Source organism: Mizuhopecten yessoensis, unplaced genomic scaffold (genome assembly GCF_002113885.1).
Source record: "Mizuhopecten yessoensis strain PY_sf001 unplaced genomic scaffold, ASM211388v2 scaffold11125, whole genome shotgun sequence".
In the NCBI taxonomy this organism is placed as follows: domain Eukaryota; kingdom Metazoa; phylum Mollusca; class Bivalvia; order Pectinida; family Pectinidae; genus Mizuhopecten; species Mizuhopecten yessoensis.
In genome coordinates this window covers 499,007-514,287 of record NW_018408892.1, presented here as the reverse complement: position 1 = coordinate 514,287, position 15,281 = coordinate 499,007, and the positions used below count along the sequence as shown (strand labels likewise).

Here is a 15,281-nt window from a genome sequence, read left to right as displayed (position 1 = left end):
TCAGTCCTGGTAGGGGTGTTCTTCCTGCTGGTGATACCTCTAATGGTATTATCACATCCACTGGTAGTTTCAGTCCTGGTAGGGGTTTTCATACTGCTGGTGATGCCCTCTGTTATTGTGTTGTTTGACCCACTGGTTGTCAAGTCCTGGTGCTGGATTCCATCACAGTTGATTAAGAAATACATGATCCCTTTACAGAAATATTGAGTCTCTGGCATGCTATTGCCGCGATAAAGACATTTGGTATGCAAATTAGGTTCAGGAGCACTTGCCATATATAAGCCAGAATGTTCTGGTGCACTTGTGGCAATATAGCTAGAATGTTCTGGCACACTTGCAGCGATATAGCCAGAATGTTTTGGTGCACTTGTTGCGATATCACCACAGACTAGGGTTCTGTTGACATTGTGACTCACCTATAGCTACCCCGACTTACATTGTAATGTCTTGGCAAGCAAGATTGAGATCCCCACAAACACAAATATCACAATATTGCAACTGGGTTGTGTAGTATATATAGTTTAGATAATTCATAGCTTAGATTGATCAGAAAAAAATAAAAAATAAATTATACACCAAATCGTAGCCATAAACTCAACTCCATATACTCACACCCGTAGACTCTCGAACCAGACATGCACACCCTCACGCATACAAACACATATCTGCTACATAGGACACCTACAACTATTATTCTTTCCACACACAATAACACAATGGAATCTCCTTCCCATAGCAGCAGTCCAATGCACAACACTAAGAGGACTTCAAGGCACACTTACCCTATGCAACCCTTGAAGACCTCATCACACGCTAAAAAACAAACTCCAGCTTTTACCTTTTATCTATACCTTGCACAAAAATATCACAAAAAAACCCAACTAATCACTGTAAATAATACCCTTTTTCACGCCTCTGCAATAGGACCACCGAGGGCATAAACATCGACATTGATGCAGCCCCCGTAAAATTAAGAAGCCATTTTGTAATTTTTGAATTTGGGGGTCAACTATATTTAGACAAGTTACAGAGGATCATGGGAATTCCTTATCTGTGGTGCACTTCTGTTGGTATTCTGGTGACTTTCTGGTGATATGAAAAGTGTGCCAGAACATTACCATTTACATTAAGCTCTACAGGCCAATGCGGCCTTTTTTTCAATATCTGGCAATAGCTAGGCGCAGTTGACATCTATATTTGACATACCATATGACAAAGGCATTATCTGTCCTCATTTTTGTCTTGCCTATTTAAATGTAGACGTGTCAGTGTTGATTAAATTTCTGTTGCAATGTATGTTTTGAGGATCGCAGGCACAAATCTGAGATTCTTCTGAGGTTTTTCATATAGAGTAACCTCCCCTTACTTTCTATACTGTATAGTGCTATTGGGACTGGGTACTTCTAGTAGCTCAGTGGGTTAGAGCTAGCTCGAGTACAAATCCCAATTTGAAGTACAGGGCTCGTATTCATGAAACTTAAATCAAATGATCAAAAAGGTCAAGTGTAAACATTGAAAACAGTGTTTTGAAGTCTCTTCAAATTTTATCCAAATTAATGACAAAATAAGATTATCTTACACATTTATAACTGCAACAAGAAATTAGGCTTGAGCACAAAATCCTTGCTTGGTAATGGCAACGGTTTCATGAATATGGCCCCTTGGTTTGAATCTGAAGGATTTTTAAACAAAAGGACCAATGGGTCTGTATTGATCACCTGTTACTTGAACTGTTTTATTGAATTCCCATTTAAATCATGAATCTGACTTTACAGACATTTCATCAGGAAACTTTTGCTTTCATTTCTAAATTTGCTTCAGGGCAAAAACAAACAACACAACTGTAGCAAAAAGGCAAGATTTTAACAAAAGGCCTGATGGGCTTGCATCACTCACCTGCAATTAATCTCACATTTTCAAGGTTAAAAGTGGACCAATTAAGGTCAAATATACTTAAAAAGACTAAATAAGCTACAGACTAAATATCCTTACCAATGACTTTTGTTTATTCATAACAACCCGTTACAAGATTCTATCTAACACGTTTGATCCCAGTGACATTGAAAGCATTCAGTTGAACAAATATCATCACCTTGTGGCTTTTGATTATTGAGAAAAAGTCGTTTAAAGATTAAAAGAAGAAGAAAGAATAGTATTACATAGAACAACTGATGAAGATGGTACAATGGTGGGCTCCAAGATCCGTCTGGGATCTCTGGTCTACATTAGCAACCTCACTAACCAAATAATGTAGAATTTCTTGCAACAGGTCAAGAGTCAAACTTTAAAACAGTATATATAATAATGGTAAATGAAGATTTTATCATGATTTAGTTAAACTCCAGTACATGTACCACCTTTTAATCTTATAATATCAAAGTGTCAGCCCAATGCTAGATAAGGCTTTTATGAAGGTCATTACTTTTGCTCTACATCTTGGCGGATTTTAAGGTATGATTGAGTTATTGTTGAGAAAATGTTGTTGTTTTTTTGCGTTTTTTGTTCGTTTTTGTTGTTCAACACCCTATTTCTCGGATAAATGACAACACTTCAAAACAAAGTTGGTTGCAAATGAAAGTTTACTTCAAACTCAAAAACATACCCTAGTCTTATTGCAATCAAATGGAACTCAAAAAAGTAACGATTTTTCAAATAAAATATACTAATTAACAAGAGGCCCAATGGGCCTACATCGCTCACCTGGTATAAATCTCACACTTGTAACCTTAAAAGTGATCAAAAATAAAGCTACAGGCAAAATATCAGTATTTATGATTAAAAATTTGTTCAAAAGACCCTGTTAATTTGTTTTAAAACATTTCACCCCTGTGATTAAAAGTCGAACAAAGTCATTATGTTGAACACATTGGATAGACTTTCATCTCAGGAAGCAACTTGCAAAATATAAACATCCTGGGACCCATGGTTATTCATAAGAGGTTGTGTAAAGATTTTAATCAAATTTGACCCCTGTGGCCTTGAATATAAGTCAAAGTCATTCACTTTAACAAACATAGTAGTCCTTGATCCCAGCATATGCTTCTAACTAAATAACAACATCCTGAGCCTTTTGGTTATTCAGAACAAGTTGTTGAAATATTTTAAACATATTTGCTCCTTGGGACCTTGAATATGATTCAAGGTCATACATTTAAACAAACTTGGAAGCCCTTGATCCTAGTATGCTACTGACAAAATATCATCACCCAGGGCATTTTGGTTATTCAGAAGAAGTTGTTTAAAGTTTTTAACATATTTGACCCCTGTGACCTTGAAAATAAATGAAAGTCATTTATTTGAACAAACTTGGTAGCCCTTCACCCTAGAATGCTACTGACCAAATATCATCTCCCTGGGCAGTTTGGTTATTGAGAAGAAGTTGTTTAAAGTTTTTAACATATTTGACCCCTGTGACCTTGAAAATAAATGAAAGTCATTTATTTGAACAAACTTGGTAGCCCTTCACCCTAGAATGCTTCTGACCAAATATCATCTCCCTGGGCAGTTTGGTTATTGAGCAGAAGTTGTTTAAAGTTTTTAACATATTTAACCCCTGTGACCTTGAAAATAAATGAAAGTCATTTATTTGAACAAACTTGGTAGCCCTTCATCCCAGTTTGCTTCTGGCCAAATATCATCACCCTAGGCCTTTCGGTTATTAAGAAGAAGTTGTGTAAAGTAAAATATTGACGACAGACGGACGACCGACGGATGGACAACTGACGGACGACGGACGCCGCACCACGGCATAAGCTCACTTGGCACTTTGTGCCAGGTGAGCTAAAAATCGTCAAATCAAAATTCTTTTAAGGGAGACACAACTTCATATCATGATTATAATGTATACCAAGTTTCAAAGAGATCCGTTGAAAAATGAAGGAGGAGATTGCCGGACAAAAATCAAATACTGAAATAAACAAAGGGCAATTACTTTTTGCAAAAACAATTGAATCAAAATTCTTTTAAGGGAGACACAACTTCATATCATGATTATAATGTATACCAAGTTTCAAAGAGATCAGTCGAAAAATGTAGGAGGAGATTGCCAGACAAACGAAAGTTTACGGCGGCTGACCGGCCCCCATAACATAATACTCCCATCAAATTTGACGGGCGTATAAAACTACTTGAGATATTGTGCGGACAATGTATTGGCAAATGAATAAAGGGTCATAGCTCAGTAAATTACAGTCCGAAACTTTTCTTAGCTATTTGAGATATAGACCAGACACCGTTCGCGCCCTAATGTAACCCCACCCACCCACTCACGTGATAACATAATGCATCCTGTCATTCGACAGGTGTATAAAAACTTGAGGTGAATGGATGTTGATGTACATGTATACTTCCATGAGAAAAGGTTCAGTGCTCAGTGAACCACAGTTAAGTTATGCTTGAGAGAAGCGCAACATTGATTTGACTTCTGACCCCTGATCATGGATTACATAGCCAAGAAAGCTACGTAAAACATCATCTAGTCATGATAAGGACATCAATGAATAGGATAGGGAATCTCAGCTATTCAGCTGTTAGGTGATCGCGTGATATAAACTACCCACAGATCTGTAAATTGCATTTACCACAATATCTGGTCATGGTTAATGTTAAGGACTATCATACTGAAAATGTCAATTTGAAACAAGAGATCCCAGAGGGATCTTGGCGCCCACCTTTGTGCCATCTTCATTAGTTCTTTGTCAGTTCGAACTTTTCTCTTTTTTCCTCTAATCTGTTTGATCAAGTCATGTTAACAGTAAATGCACCTTGAGGTAACTTTTGATCTAAACTTAATACTGATGTGTATAATAGCCAACCTTCAAAGTGAGTTTGTCATTTCACACATTTACTAGTACAGTACATAATGTGAAAGAAATAGAATTGATCATTGCAGAAAGATCTGTTTAGTTCTTCTTTTAATCCATTTTGTTTTTATGATCAGTCTCAAAATATAACATGGACAACGAGAGACCAAGGGGAACCTACATATAATTTGTTTAAAAGATCCCTCTGGTACTTCCTGAGAAATAGCGATAACAAACTTTCTCTATCAAAATCTGAGGTGGCTGCCTTTTGGCCATGTTGTTTATCCAATCAGTCTCAAAAGTTGCCCTGCACAGCTAAGGACCAAGGGGAACCTGCATATAAAATTTGAGAAAGATCCCTCTAAAACTTCCTGAGAAATAGCGATAACAACCTTTCACTATCAAAATCCAAGATCGCTGCCTGTCGGCCATGTTGTTTATCCGATCAGTCTCAAAAAAATGTCCTGCACAGCTTAGGACCAAGGGGAACCTACATATAAAATTGGAGAAAGATCCTTCTGGTGCTTCTTGAGAAATAGCGATAACAAACTTTCACTATCAAAATCTGAGGTGGCTGCCTTTCGGCCATGTTGTTTATCCAATCAGTCTCAAAAGTTGCCCTGCACAGCTTAGGACCAAGGGGAACCTGCATATAAAATTTGAGAAAGATCCCTCTGGTACTTCTTGAGAAATACCGATAACAACCGATGGACGGACGACGGACGACGGAAGACAGACCACGGACCACGGACCACGGACGCAGGATGATTTGAATAGCCCACCATCAGATGATGGTGGGCCAGAAAGAAATGATTATCTTGACAAGGAAAAGCTCATGGTCCGACATACCAAAATATTCCAGTGGTAGACAAACTTTTGAAATTGTTTAACCACTCAGAAGTCTTGCTCTCATCGTAATAAGATGGGGCAGATTGCAAATGTAAAATCTCCACAGATTCATCAGACTAATAAGAAAAGAAAAAGACAAATTATATGACTAATTTTATTCAAGAAGAATATCACAAATCATTTTTGCAAAATATTTGATTTTTAAAATATTTATGAAATAGCATGCACACATTTTACAGGGATTCATATACTGAAAAATCTGGGTACCATGATTGTACTGCAGCGTTTATATATTATGCAAGTTAGCTAATGTTAATATAGATCAGCATATCCACTAGCACTTGGTGATCAACTAAATAAGAAAGCAAGTCATATTCGCATAAATTAAAAATCACAAAAAATTAGCACCACAGATTTAGTTAATATCGATGGATATTTCACTAATTAGGATTAACCCTTTCACCACTGTAGACCATAATGGACTTATCCAGATCAATGCATGGTAGAGTTTATTAAAGTTACATAGGGGTGAAAGGGTTAAAATTAAACTCAGCAGTGATTTTATACAGATTAGCTTTGTCCAAAATGGGTAAAATTGTACAAGAAAGACTGATTTATTACCCAGCAACCACAAATATTACACTGTCTTACCTTCTCACCAACCAATTGTTGTTCGGTCACACAGTTCTGGTAGTTTTAGGTACCGGGTCAACCAAGTTATCTTACCCCGAGTATTTCTACATCCTGTGTTATTCAACATGCTTATTAAAACTACTTGTGTATTCTGACATACGATCTGATCTATGCAATGTGTCCCACATGGTGACAGATTATACAGGTTTCACTGTTGACTTACAGCAGGGCCCCTTTCGCATATCCGGTTCAACGGATTTGTCTGTTTTTAAATGCAACATTTTCAGGTATAAATCCTGGAGGACCTGCAAATATTGATGCAGGCCTTGCTAGGCTTTGTCATTGAGGCTCTGAAAGCAGCATCAGATTACTAGGTCTGACCTTATTTCATGACTGAACAACTCTAGTCCAACCGGTTCAACCACTTGGATCACGATAAACGAATGCAGCCTAGGTTGTATGTGTGTTAAGATTAAACAAGTTGGGAACTCTCACGACTTGTCAGCAGTTTCCGTTCTTCCGTTTCAATTAATAACTATTTACAGAATTATTTTTATCAGTGTAAACCGGGTGTATTTTGTTTGGTCAAGACCATCTCTGAAATTCGAGGGAGTTCCCAACCTGTCACTATCATAATAATCACTCACAACTTAATGGAGAAGTTAAAATGATAAGAAGGGTGAAATATGATAGGTATACAGAACTATGAAATGCCTGTGCTGTCACATCAAATGCTAAATATCAATTGACATCATTTGACAATAAACAGTTGCCAAACGTCATATTCTAATTGCTAGTTACCAAATACCAGTTATTTATTATCCATTGCTTTGACTGATTATAAGTGATAATTGCAATACAGAGAAGTATCATATATCCATGAAATGCATCTACATAGATTTCTTTGCTAGAGTTAAGTATATATGTTGAAAAGATAATGTCTACATTTTCTTGAATGTCTTTTTCTATCTCCCTTTTCCTTCCTTTTTTGCCTAAGAGTCATTCCTGATTATTTCTTCACTCCTAATCTCCCATTTTCATTTCTATATAACTACATGTACACAAAATCAAAATATATGAAGTTTACCAGATTTCGATATGTATAAATGAGGAAGTTTAGCATAATGCTTTACTATTTTATTACACATAAGAATATGTTTATCACACGTCATACTGTCCACTATCTTTTATATCAACTAACTGTATGTATGTTCATTGTGTATGGAAGAATATGTCATTTTAAATAAACAAATATTCTTCCACGACCACTGTAGGTTTCCTCACTCCCGACTCTTTGGATAACCCTGCTAAACATTTTTGGTAACCCACTAGTGGGTAACATAGTGGGTAACACCCTGAATGTTATTTCATTCTCCTAATTAATTACGGTATGATGTCAAGTAACCCTTGTATCTTTGATGTTGTACACTCGGTAACCCTTGTGTCTTTGATGTTATACACTCGGTAACCCTCGTGTCTTTAATGTTATACACTCGGTAACCCTTGTGTCTTTAATGTTATACACTCGGTAACCCTTGTGTCTTTAATTTTATACACTCGAGTTAGATAAAAAGGATAACACCATCACTCGGTAGGGAATCTCTATTGAACAACATAACTGAAGCCTTTTCGTGCAAATTAGTCTATACTATCAAAACTCGTGATACCATAGTCCAGTTGACACTATAATTAGAACATGAATGGACATTGTCATTTAGCAGTTGACAGTAAACAAATGGCAACTGAATTTTGAGAATGATATTGGGTATACTGAAGCAACTGGAATTTGCAAATTAAGTCTTCAATAATCACTTCCCCTCCTTTTGTTCTGTACGTGTATTATCAGCATGGATATGTTGGCAATTGTAATGTCAGCACAGGTACTTCACACTTATTTAACAGTTACACATTTTAAATTAAATAAGCTAATAGCTATACACTGTTTGTGATTTGTTTTTACATGTATACTTTTAAATACAGTCAGAGAATCTATATCAGAGATCCCTCCCGCCCCCCTTTTTAAGGTTTGTCTAGATTTGTCAATAAATAATACATTTGTATAGACAGTTCAAATCAAATGAGGAGTTCATGATAACATAACCGAAATAAATATTTAAATGCATTAAAATATTCAAAAATATGCAACTATTCTGGATGCACCACAAATAATTCTAAAATGCCACAGAGCAAACAAGGAACCAAATAAACACTTTATAAAATAATAATGTACATATGTAGGAGTAATACTGTACAAAGTGAAGACTTTAATTATTTTACCGATTTACAAACGATCAATCACGCTCTTTATATGTGATTACATGATCAACCAACATTTTGGTAGTCAGGGGAAGACAAGTTGTATGGCTTCATCAATCATCTACAAACACAAAATATTTAATAAATACTAGAAATATTGGTGGTTTTTTGTTTGCAAAAAGTATGATTTCTTGGTCATTTATATTGATGACATTCATACAGGTTAGCCTTCCAAACACAGAAAAGGGCAGCACATGAAAACAATACTGTACATCAATTTTTAACAAACTCTCTATATTTTATTTTTCATTCTGGTGTATTTGTCAAATTTATCATAGAATTATAATTAACAAGGTTCAAATTGGCATTAATAAAAGAGATTTTACACGTCAGATGTCTTCATGTGGAAATCTTGGGAAAATGAGATGAATATCTGGATGGAAACATAACATAACATACACCCTTAATTCACTAAACCTCCTTTTGTACACTCAGTATATTTAAAGGGAATAGAAAACAACCAGCTAGCAAAGCTTGAATTATGATTGATCAGTTTTGTGCATTTTCATCATGATATATTTAATCAGCATGTAATAATTAATACATAAATATGATTTTATTTCATATATAAAGTACATAAGGAGATAGGCAGATGGCTGTAAGAGTTAATCTGCCAACCAGTACCTCCTGACTAGAAATAATTTATGTTACAATATACACGTATCTCAAAACAACCTTAACTCTAACAGTGGAACAATTATCAAGGAAAACGTCATGGCTTCAGAAACAGAGAGAACCTTGTGATAGTCAAAAGTTAAAATACTTCTCCAAACTATCAGCCCCTCCATCAAAAGAAATAATGGTTTTGTACAGTGATTTTTTGTAGGGTAAAGATTCCTCTCCTTATCACCACCTTTCAGGGTAAATATTATTATCACCAGACTTTCCTTCCTCGTCAGGATCACAGATAGTATCACAAATTCATAATTGCGAACTTTTAAAACTTGTCACACTAAAAGTTCACTTTTAATTTTCCATCATTAAGTAATACTTACAACAAAATAATGTCCTTTGTTACAATTATTGCTTTTCTATATTCTTGTTGTGACTGAAAATGATTTTTGGCTTGTCCGCACATTACTCAGTGACATTTCAATTAGTCGTATGACAAAGTGAAAGACTCTCAGATCAGTCACGTGGCACTAGCAGATGATCTTCAACCTAATAATCTGCTACGGGCACACAACCATTTGCCAGGTAATCTCCTAGTACAAGAGGTGACCCTTCCCATTGTTACGATGTTCTAGAGACGACCCTTGGCGTTGTTACAACGTACTAGAGACGACCCTTGGCGTTGTTACAACGTACTAGAGACGACCCTTGGCGTTGTTACAACGTACTAGCGGTCGGCTCTGGATCTAGTCACAAAGTACTGGAGTCGGACGTCAAGCTGATGTGACTGAGGTCAGGTGTGGACTTGGACACCCCCAGTGGAAGAAGTGACCAGCCGGACATCTGGACGCTGATGGTCATGAGCTGACTGTGTACATGGCTCAGGTCTACATCTAATCCAATAAGGGCAAATATACCTGAGGATAAGAACAGACATATTATAGATGGTCTGTAATATGGCCGAACCTACCACATGTCATCATTGAGCTATATCAAATTTGATGTGCTTGAATTTGTCTCAAAGCTTTTGTACTTTTGTCAATATTTGTAAAGATCATGTGTCAATATATAGATAGCATGCATCAATATCCTAAACGTAATTTTTACATAAAGTTAGATTCGCTTCACAATTTCAGCACAGATCTTCGAAACACACTACATACCTGAACAGAATTTTTGTTAATATTTGTAGAGAGCATGCATCAATATCTTAAAACACAATTTCTATATAGGCTCGAATTCACTTCACAATTTCAGTAAAGATCTTTGTAACAAAATACCTGAACAGAATTTTTGTGAATTTCTGTAGAGGGCAGGCACAAAATACCTATACAGAGATTGTAACACAATTTCTGTACAGTTCTTGTAACACACTTTCTATAAGCCACTTTTCCAACAGTTATTGCCTGTTGATTTTTTTCTATAGTAACTTGCCTGTCCTTTTCTCTGCCTGAGAGGTACAGAATATGTTTAGCAGGACAATGACATCATCCTCGGTTGCTTGTCCAAACATGTCATTCGGCCACAGGGACCTAAAACAAAGATTATAATTATATTCCACAGGGACTTGCTATTTGATAGTCAGTAATGTTTTTATTATCAACAAAAACAGTCTATATTGGCTAAATATGGACAGACTGATGGACATCATAAAAATATCTCCACTTTGCAGCTGGTAAATAATTGTGTGCGATATTAATCAGTCATGACTCTATTCAAAAAGATTCAATAGGTCACAAGCATAATTGTTAGAATGGCAACATATTTTATTTCCTCAGTGTTTTACAGCGCTACCTACAGGAGTGGGGCTAGGTACCAGGGGAGATGTTACCTGAAGGATCGGAGAAGCTGTATGGCCTTCATGTACTGCTGGCCGTTGACGTATTCGGCCAGACTGGACAAAGCCTCCTGTTTAGTAAGCACCTTGCCCGAGTCTATGTTAACAGGCGAGTCTTGGCCATTTTCCATCTCACTGAGAGCCTGTGTAATCTCCTCCCTGAGAGACGACACTTGGGAAGAGATATCTACCACCTGTATTTACAAAGTAATACATGATAATACATCATCAGAAACAACTTGTTCGTGAACTTTTTCTTTTTTCCTGAAGATGCATCTCTTAATGTTGTGTTTCTTAATCTATACGCATTTAATCTTAATATGTGCAACCATACTGTGATACATGTATGTGCTTTCACTTCAAAAGAGTTGCACACTAGGAAACTGGTAAAAAACTTTCATGAATACTCTTTTGGTTTAACTATTGACAAATTTTGAAAACTACACATTTTTTTTTACAGTAGATAACTTGGTAACACAAAAGTAAGATCTAATGTTTAAGGTAGTGCATAGACTTCATCAGTAGCATTTTCATATAATCATTTAATTTCAGAGGGGGTAATACATTATCTGGTGAACCATAACCAGAGTCTGTGATGAATGTAGTCCGAATTATTCTGACGTTTTATCGACTCGACAGACCGATATAAAAAGGTCGATAAAACGTCAGAATAATTTGGACTATGATGAATGGTGTTGGATTATATGCTATAATATATAGACTGTAACAAAATGGTTGTTCTAGTTTCTTATATCTCCCATTAGTAGTATCCACTACACCTACCTGTGGTGATGCACGCACACTTGTAAACACCTCCATCAACTTGATGTAGTTCTCAAACAGCTGAACTAGTTGGAAGATCAGGCGGTAGAGCTTGCGACAAAGATCCAACTTCTGTAAGTACAGATACAACGTAAACATTATAAATTTGAGGTAAAACTGATATAGAACAGAACTGAAGTGAGCAGATCAGAGACTTGCATAGATATACCCTGATTCCCCCAAAAATCCCTCTAAACATTGTCAAGTGGGACCTTTGACCCTTTAACCTTGACCAATGACCACCAAAATCTAATCAGATGTCAAACCGTACGTAACCATACTATGGTGTAAATATAAACGAAATCTGTTGAGGGATTAATATGGTATCTTGTACACATCTTTTTGTTATTGATGCACAGATTGACAAACAGACATGCACAGACACACTGACAAAGCGATTATTATCCCCCCCTCCACTACCATTAGTAGGGAATATCGGCTATATGAATCATTATTTTCATCTCTTCTAATTCTGGTTTAGTATGGAGGGTAGATAGATCAAAAACCATCATAAAATTGATTGATTACAGGTAATAACTTTTAACAGAGTAAGATTATTATGATTTGTTCAAATTGTGGTGTCAGATTTTAATTGTGCATAGGGTTTTGGTCACGTTTTTGCTTCATGCTAGAAGAAATTTCCTTTTAGCTCAGTGGTAGAGCATCTCACTAGCAAGGTTAGATCATTGGTGGAAGCATACTATTCTCTTTCCTGTTACAGTCACTGTGGTAATACACCTCTACGAGTCATTTGATCAGGTTGACAGAAACGATAATGTCATTTTTACCTATTTTCCCTTATTAATGTTTTCCTCACCTGTTCCCTCATTAATATGTTTTCCTTGCCTGTTCCTTTACCAATCTTACGTGTTCTCTCATTAATATGTTATCCTTACCTGTTCCCTCATTAATATGTTTTCCTTACCTGTTCCCTCATTAATATGTTATCCTTACCTGTTCCCTCATTAATATGTTATCCTTACCTGTTTCCTCATTAATATGTTATCCTTACCTGTTTCCTCCTTAATATGTTTTCCTTACCTGTTTCCTCATTAATATGTTTTCCTTATGTGTTCCCTCGTTAATATGTTTTCCTTATGTGTTCCCTCATTAATATGTTTTCCTTACCTGGTCCCTCATTAATATGTTATCCTTACCTGTTCCCTCATTAATATGTTTTCCTTTCCTGTTTCCTCATTAATATGTTTTCCTTACCTGCTCCCTCATTAATATGTTTTCCTTACCTGTTTCCCCATTAATATGTTTTCCTTACCTGTTCCTTCATTGGCATGTTTTCCTGACCTGTTCCCTCATTAACATGGTTTTCCTGACCTGTTCCTTTATGTTTTCCTTACATGTTCCCTCAATAATATGTTTTCCTTACCTGTTCCCTCATTAATATGTTCTCCTTACCTGTTTCCTCATTAATATGTTTTCCCTACCTGTTCCTTCATTGACATGTTTTCCTGACCTGTTCCCTCATTAACATGGGTTTCCTGACCTGTTCCTTTATGTTTTCCTTACATGTTCCCTCAATAATATGTTTTCCTTACCTGTTCCCTCATTAATATGCTTTCCTTACCTGTTTCCTCATTAATATGTTTTCCTTCCCTGTTCCCTCATTAATATGTTTTCCTTACCTGTTTCCCCATTAATATGTTTTCCTTACCTGTTCCTTCATTGATATGTTTTCCTGACCTGTTCCCTCATTAACATGGTTTTCCTGACCTGTTCCTTTATGTTTTCCTTACATGTTCCCTCATTAATATGTTTTCCATACGTGTTCCCTCATTAACATGTTTTCCTTACATGGTCCCTCATTAATATGTTTTCCTTACGTGTTCCCTCATTAACATGTTTTCCTTACATGCTCCCTCATTAATATGTTTTCCTTACGTGTTCCCTCATTAACATGTTTTCCTTACATGCTCCCTCATTAATATGTTTTCCTTACGTGTTCCCTCATTAACATGTTTTCCTTACATGCTCCCTCATTAATATGTTTTCCTTACGTGTTCCCTCATTAACATGTTTTCCTTACATGGTCCCTCATTAATATGTTTTCCTTACGTGTTCCCTCATTAACATGTTTTCCTTACATGGTCCCTCATTAATATGTTTTCCTTACGTGTTCCCTCATTAACATGTTTTCCTTACATGTTCCCTCATTAATATGTTTTCCTTACATGTTCCCTCATTAATATGTTTTCCTTACCTGTTCCCTCATTAATATGTTTTCCTTACCTGTTCCTTTATGTTTTCCTTACTTGTTCCCTCATTAATATGTTTTCCTTATGTGTTTCCTCATTAATATGTTTTCCTTACATGTTCCCTCATTAATATGTTTTCCTTACGTGTTCCCTCATTAACATGTTTTCCTTACATGTTCCCTCATTAATATGTTTTCCTTACGTGTTCCCTCATCAATATGTTTTCCTTACCTGTTCTCTCATTAACACGTTTTCCTTACCTGTTCTCTCATTAACATGTTTTCCTGACCTGCTCCTTACTGTTTTCCTTACCTGTTCCTCACTACAGCCGACCACACTGTTACCACCATCTCCCAGTGACTGCTGTTTGATAGATGATTTGATGGATTCTAGACTCTGGCAGTAAAAAAAAAACAAGATTATCACTCAAGTGTTTGCAGTAAAACTAGTTGTTGACACTTAATTTTTATAAAATATTCAAAAACTAGAAAATGTCTGTAAGACATAAATGGATGGGACAGAATGGGACGGGACGGGATGAGACGGGATGGGATGGGACGGACATGGGCAACACTATATGCCCCCCCCCCCCCCCCCAATTTTATGGCGGGGCATACAAAACTTTACAGCTTCTCCAAACTATTGAAATTCTAAGTATACTGTACAGGTACAGCTCCATTCTGAGGTGGCTTCTGTTAGAGAACATAATGATAGATCAAAGCCTTTCAGAAATAAAGATGCTAGAGCGATCAAGGATATTGTTTTGATATAATTGTATAGTAATGGTGGAATTAACCTTTCTGACCTCATTCATGATATTTTCATCCTTGTACTTGTATGAAGTTGAAACAGTGATGACAAATTGTTTCATATACTGTATGTCTGTACATACAAACTGAATGCTAGACTTACCTATCATCTCCACAACCTCATAAGGAGGGGTTAATGAATCGGTGCAATCAGCAATAACGGAATTGAAAGTACTTCTATAGCAGTGAATACCTAACTATACCAGCACCTGTATGTTTGGCCATTGGTATGACTAGTATCTATAGCAGTGAATACCTAACTATACCAGCACCTGTATGTTTGGCCATTGGTATTACTAGTATCTATAGCAGTGAATACCTGACTATATCAGCACCTGTGTGTTTGGCCATTGGTATTCTCGTTTTGTTACATTATACACTTATTGTCCTG

At 36.3% G+C, this 15,281-nt stretch overlaps 1 protein-coding gene across 7 annotated transcripts in view; it reads right to left on the bottom strand.

Annotated features, from left to right (window-relative positions):
- Window positions 1–5,791: 5,791 nt before the first annotated feature.
- The window catches only part of LOC110466230 (protein furry-like), a 90,201-nt gene continuing 80,711 nt past the window's right edge, over window positions 5,792–15,281 (bottom strand). For 6 of the 7 annotated variants that reach the window (XM_021522618.1, XM_021522623.1, XM_021522620.1 and 3 more), the window contains 5 exons: window positions 14,394–14,477; window positions 11,833–11,943; window positions 11,044–11,243; window positions 10,647–10,744; window positions 5,792–10,129 (listed from right to left, as the gene is read on the bottom strand). In XM_021522618.1, coding sequence (XP_021378293.1) covers window positions 9,963–10,129; window positions 10,647–10,744; window positions 11,044–11,243; window positions 11,833–11,943; window positions 14,394–14,477 — 660 coding nt within the window. In that variant the 3' untranslated portion in view covers window positions 5,792–9,962. The remainder of the gene's footprint in view (window positions 10,130–10,646; window positions 10,745–11,043; window positions 11,244–11,832; window positions 11,944–14,393; window positions 14,478–15,281) is intronic. The other variant, XM_021522619.1, reaches the window with a different exon arrangement.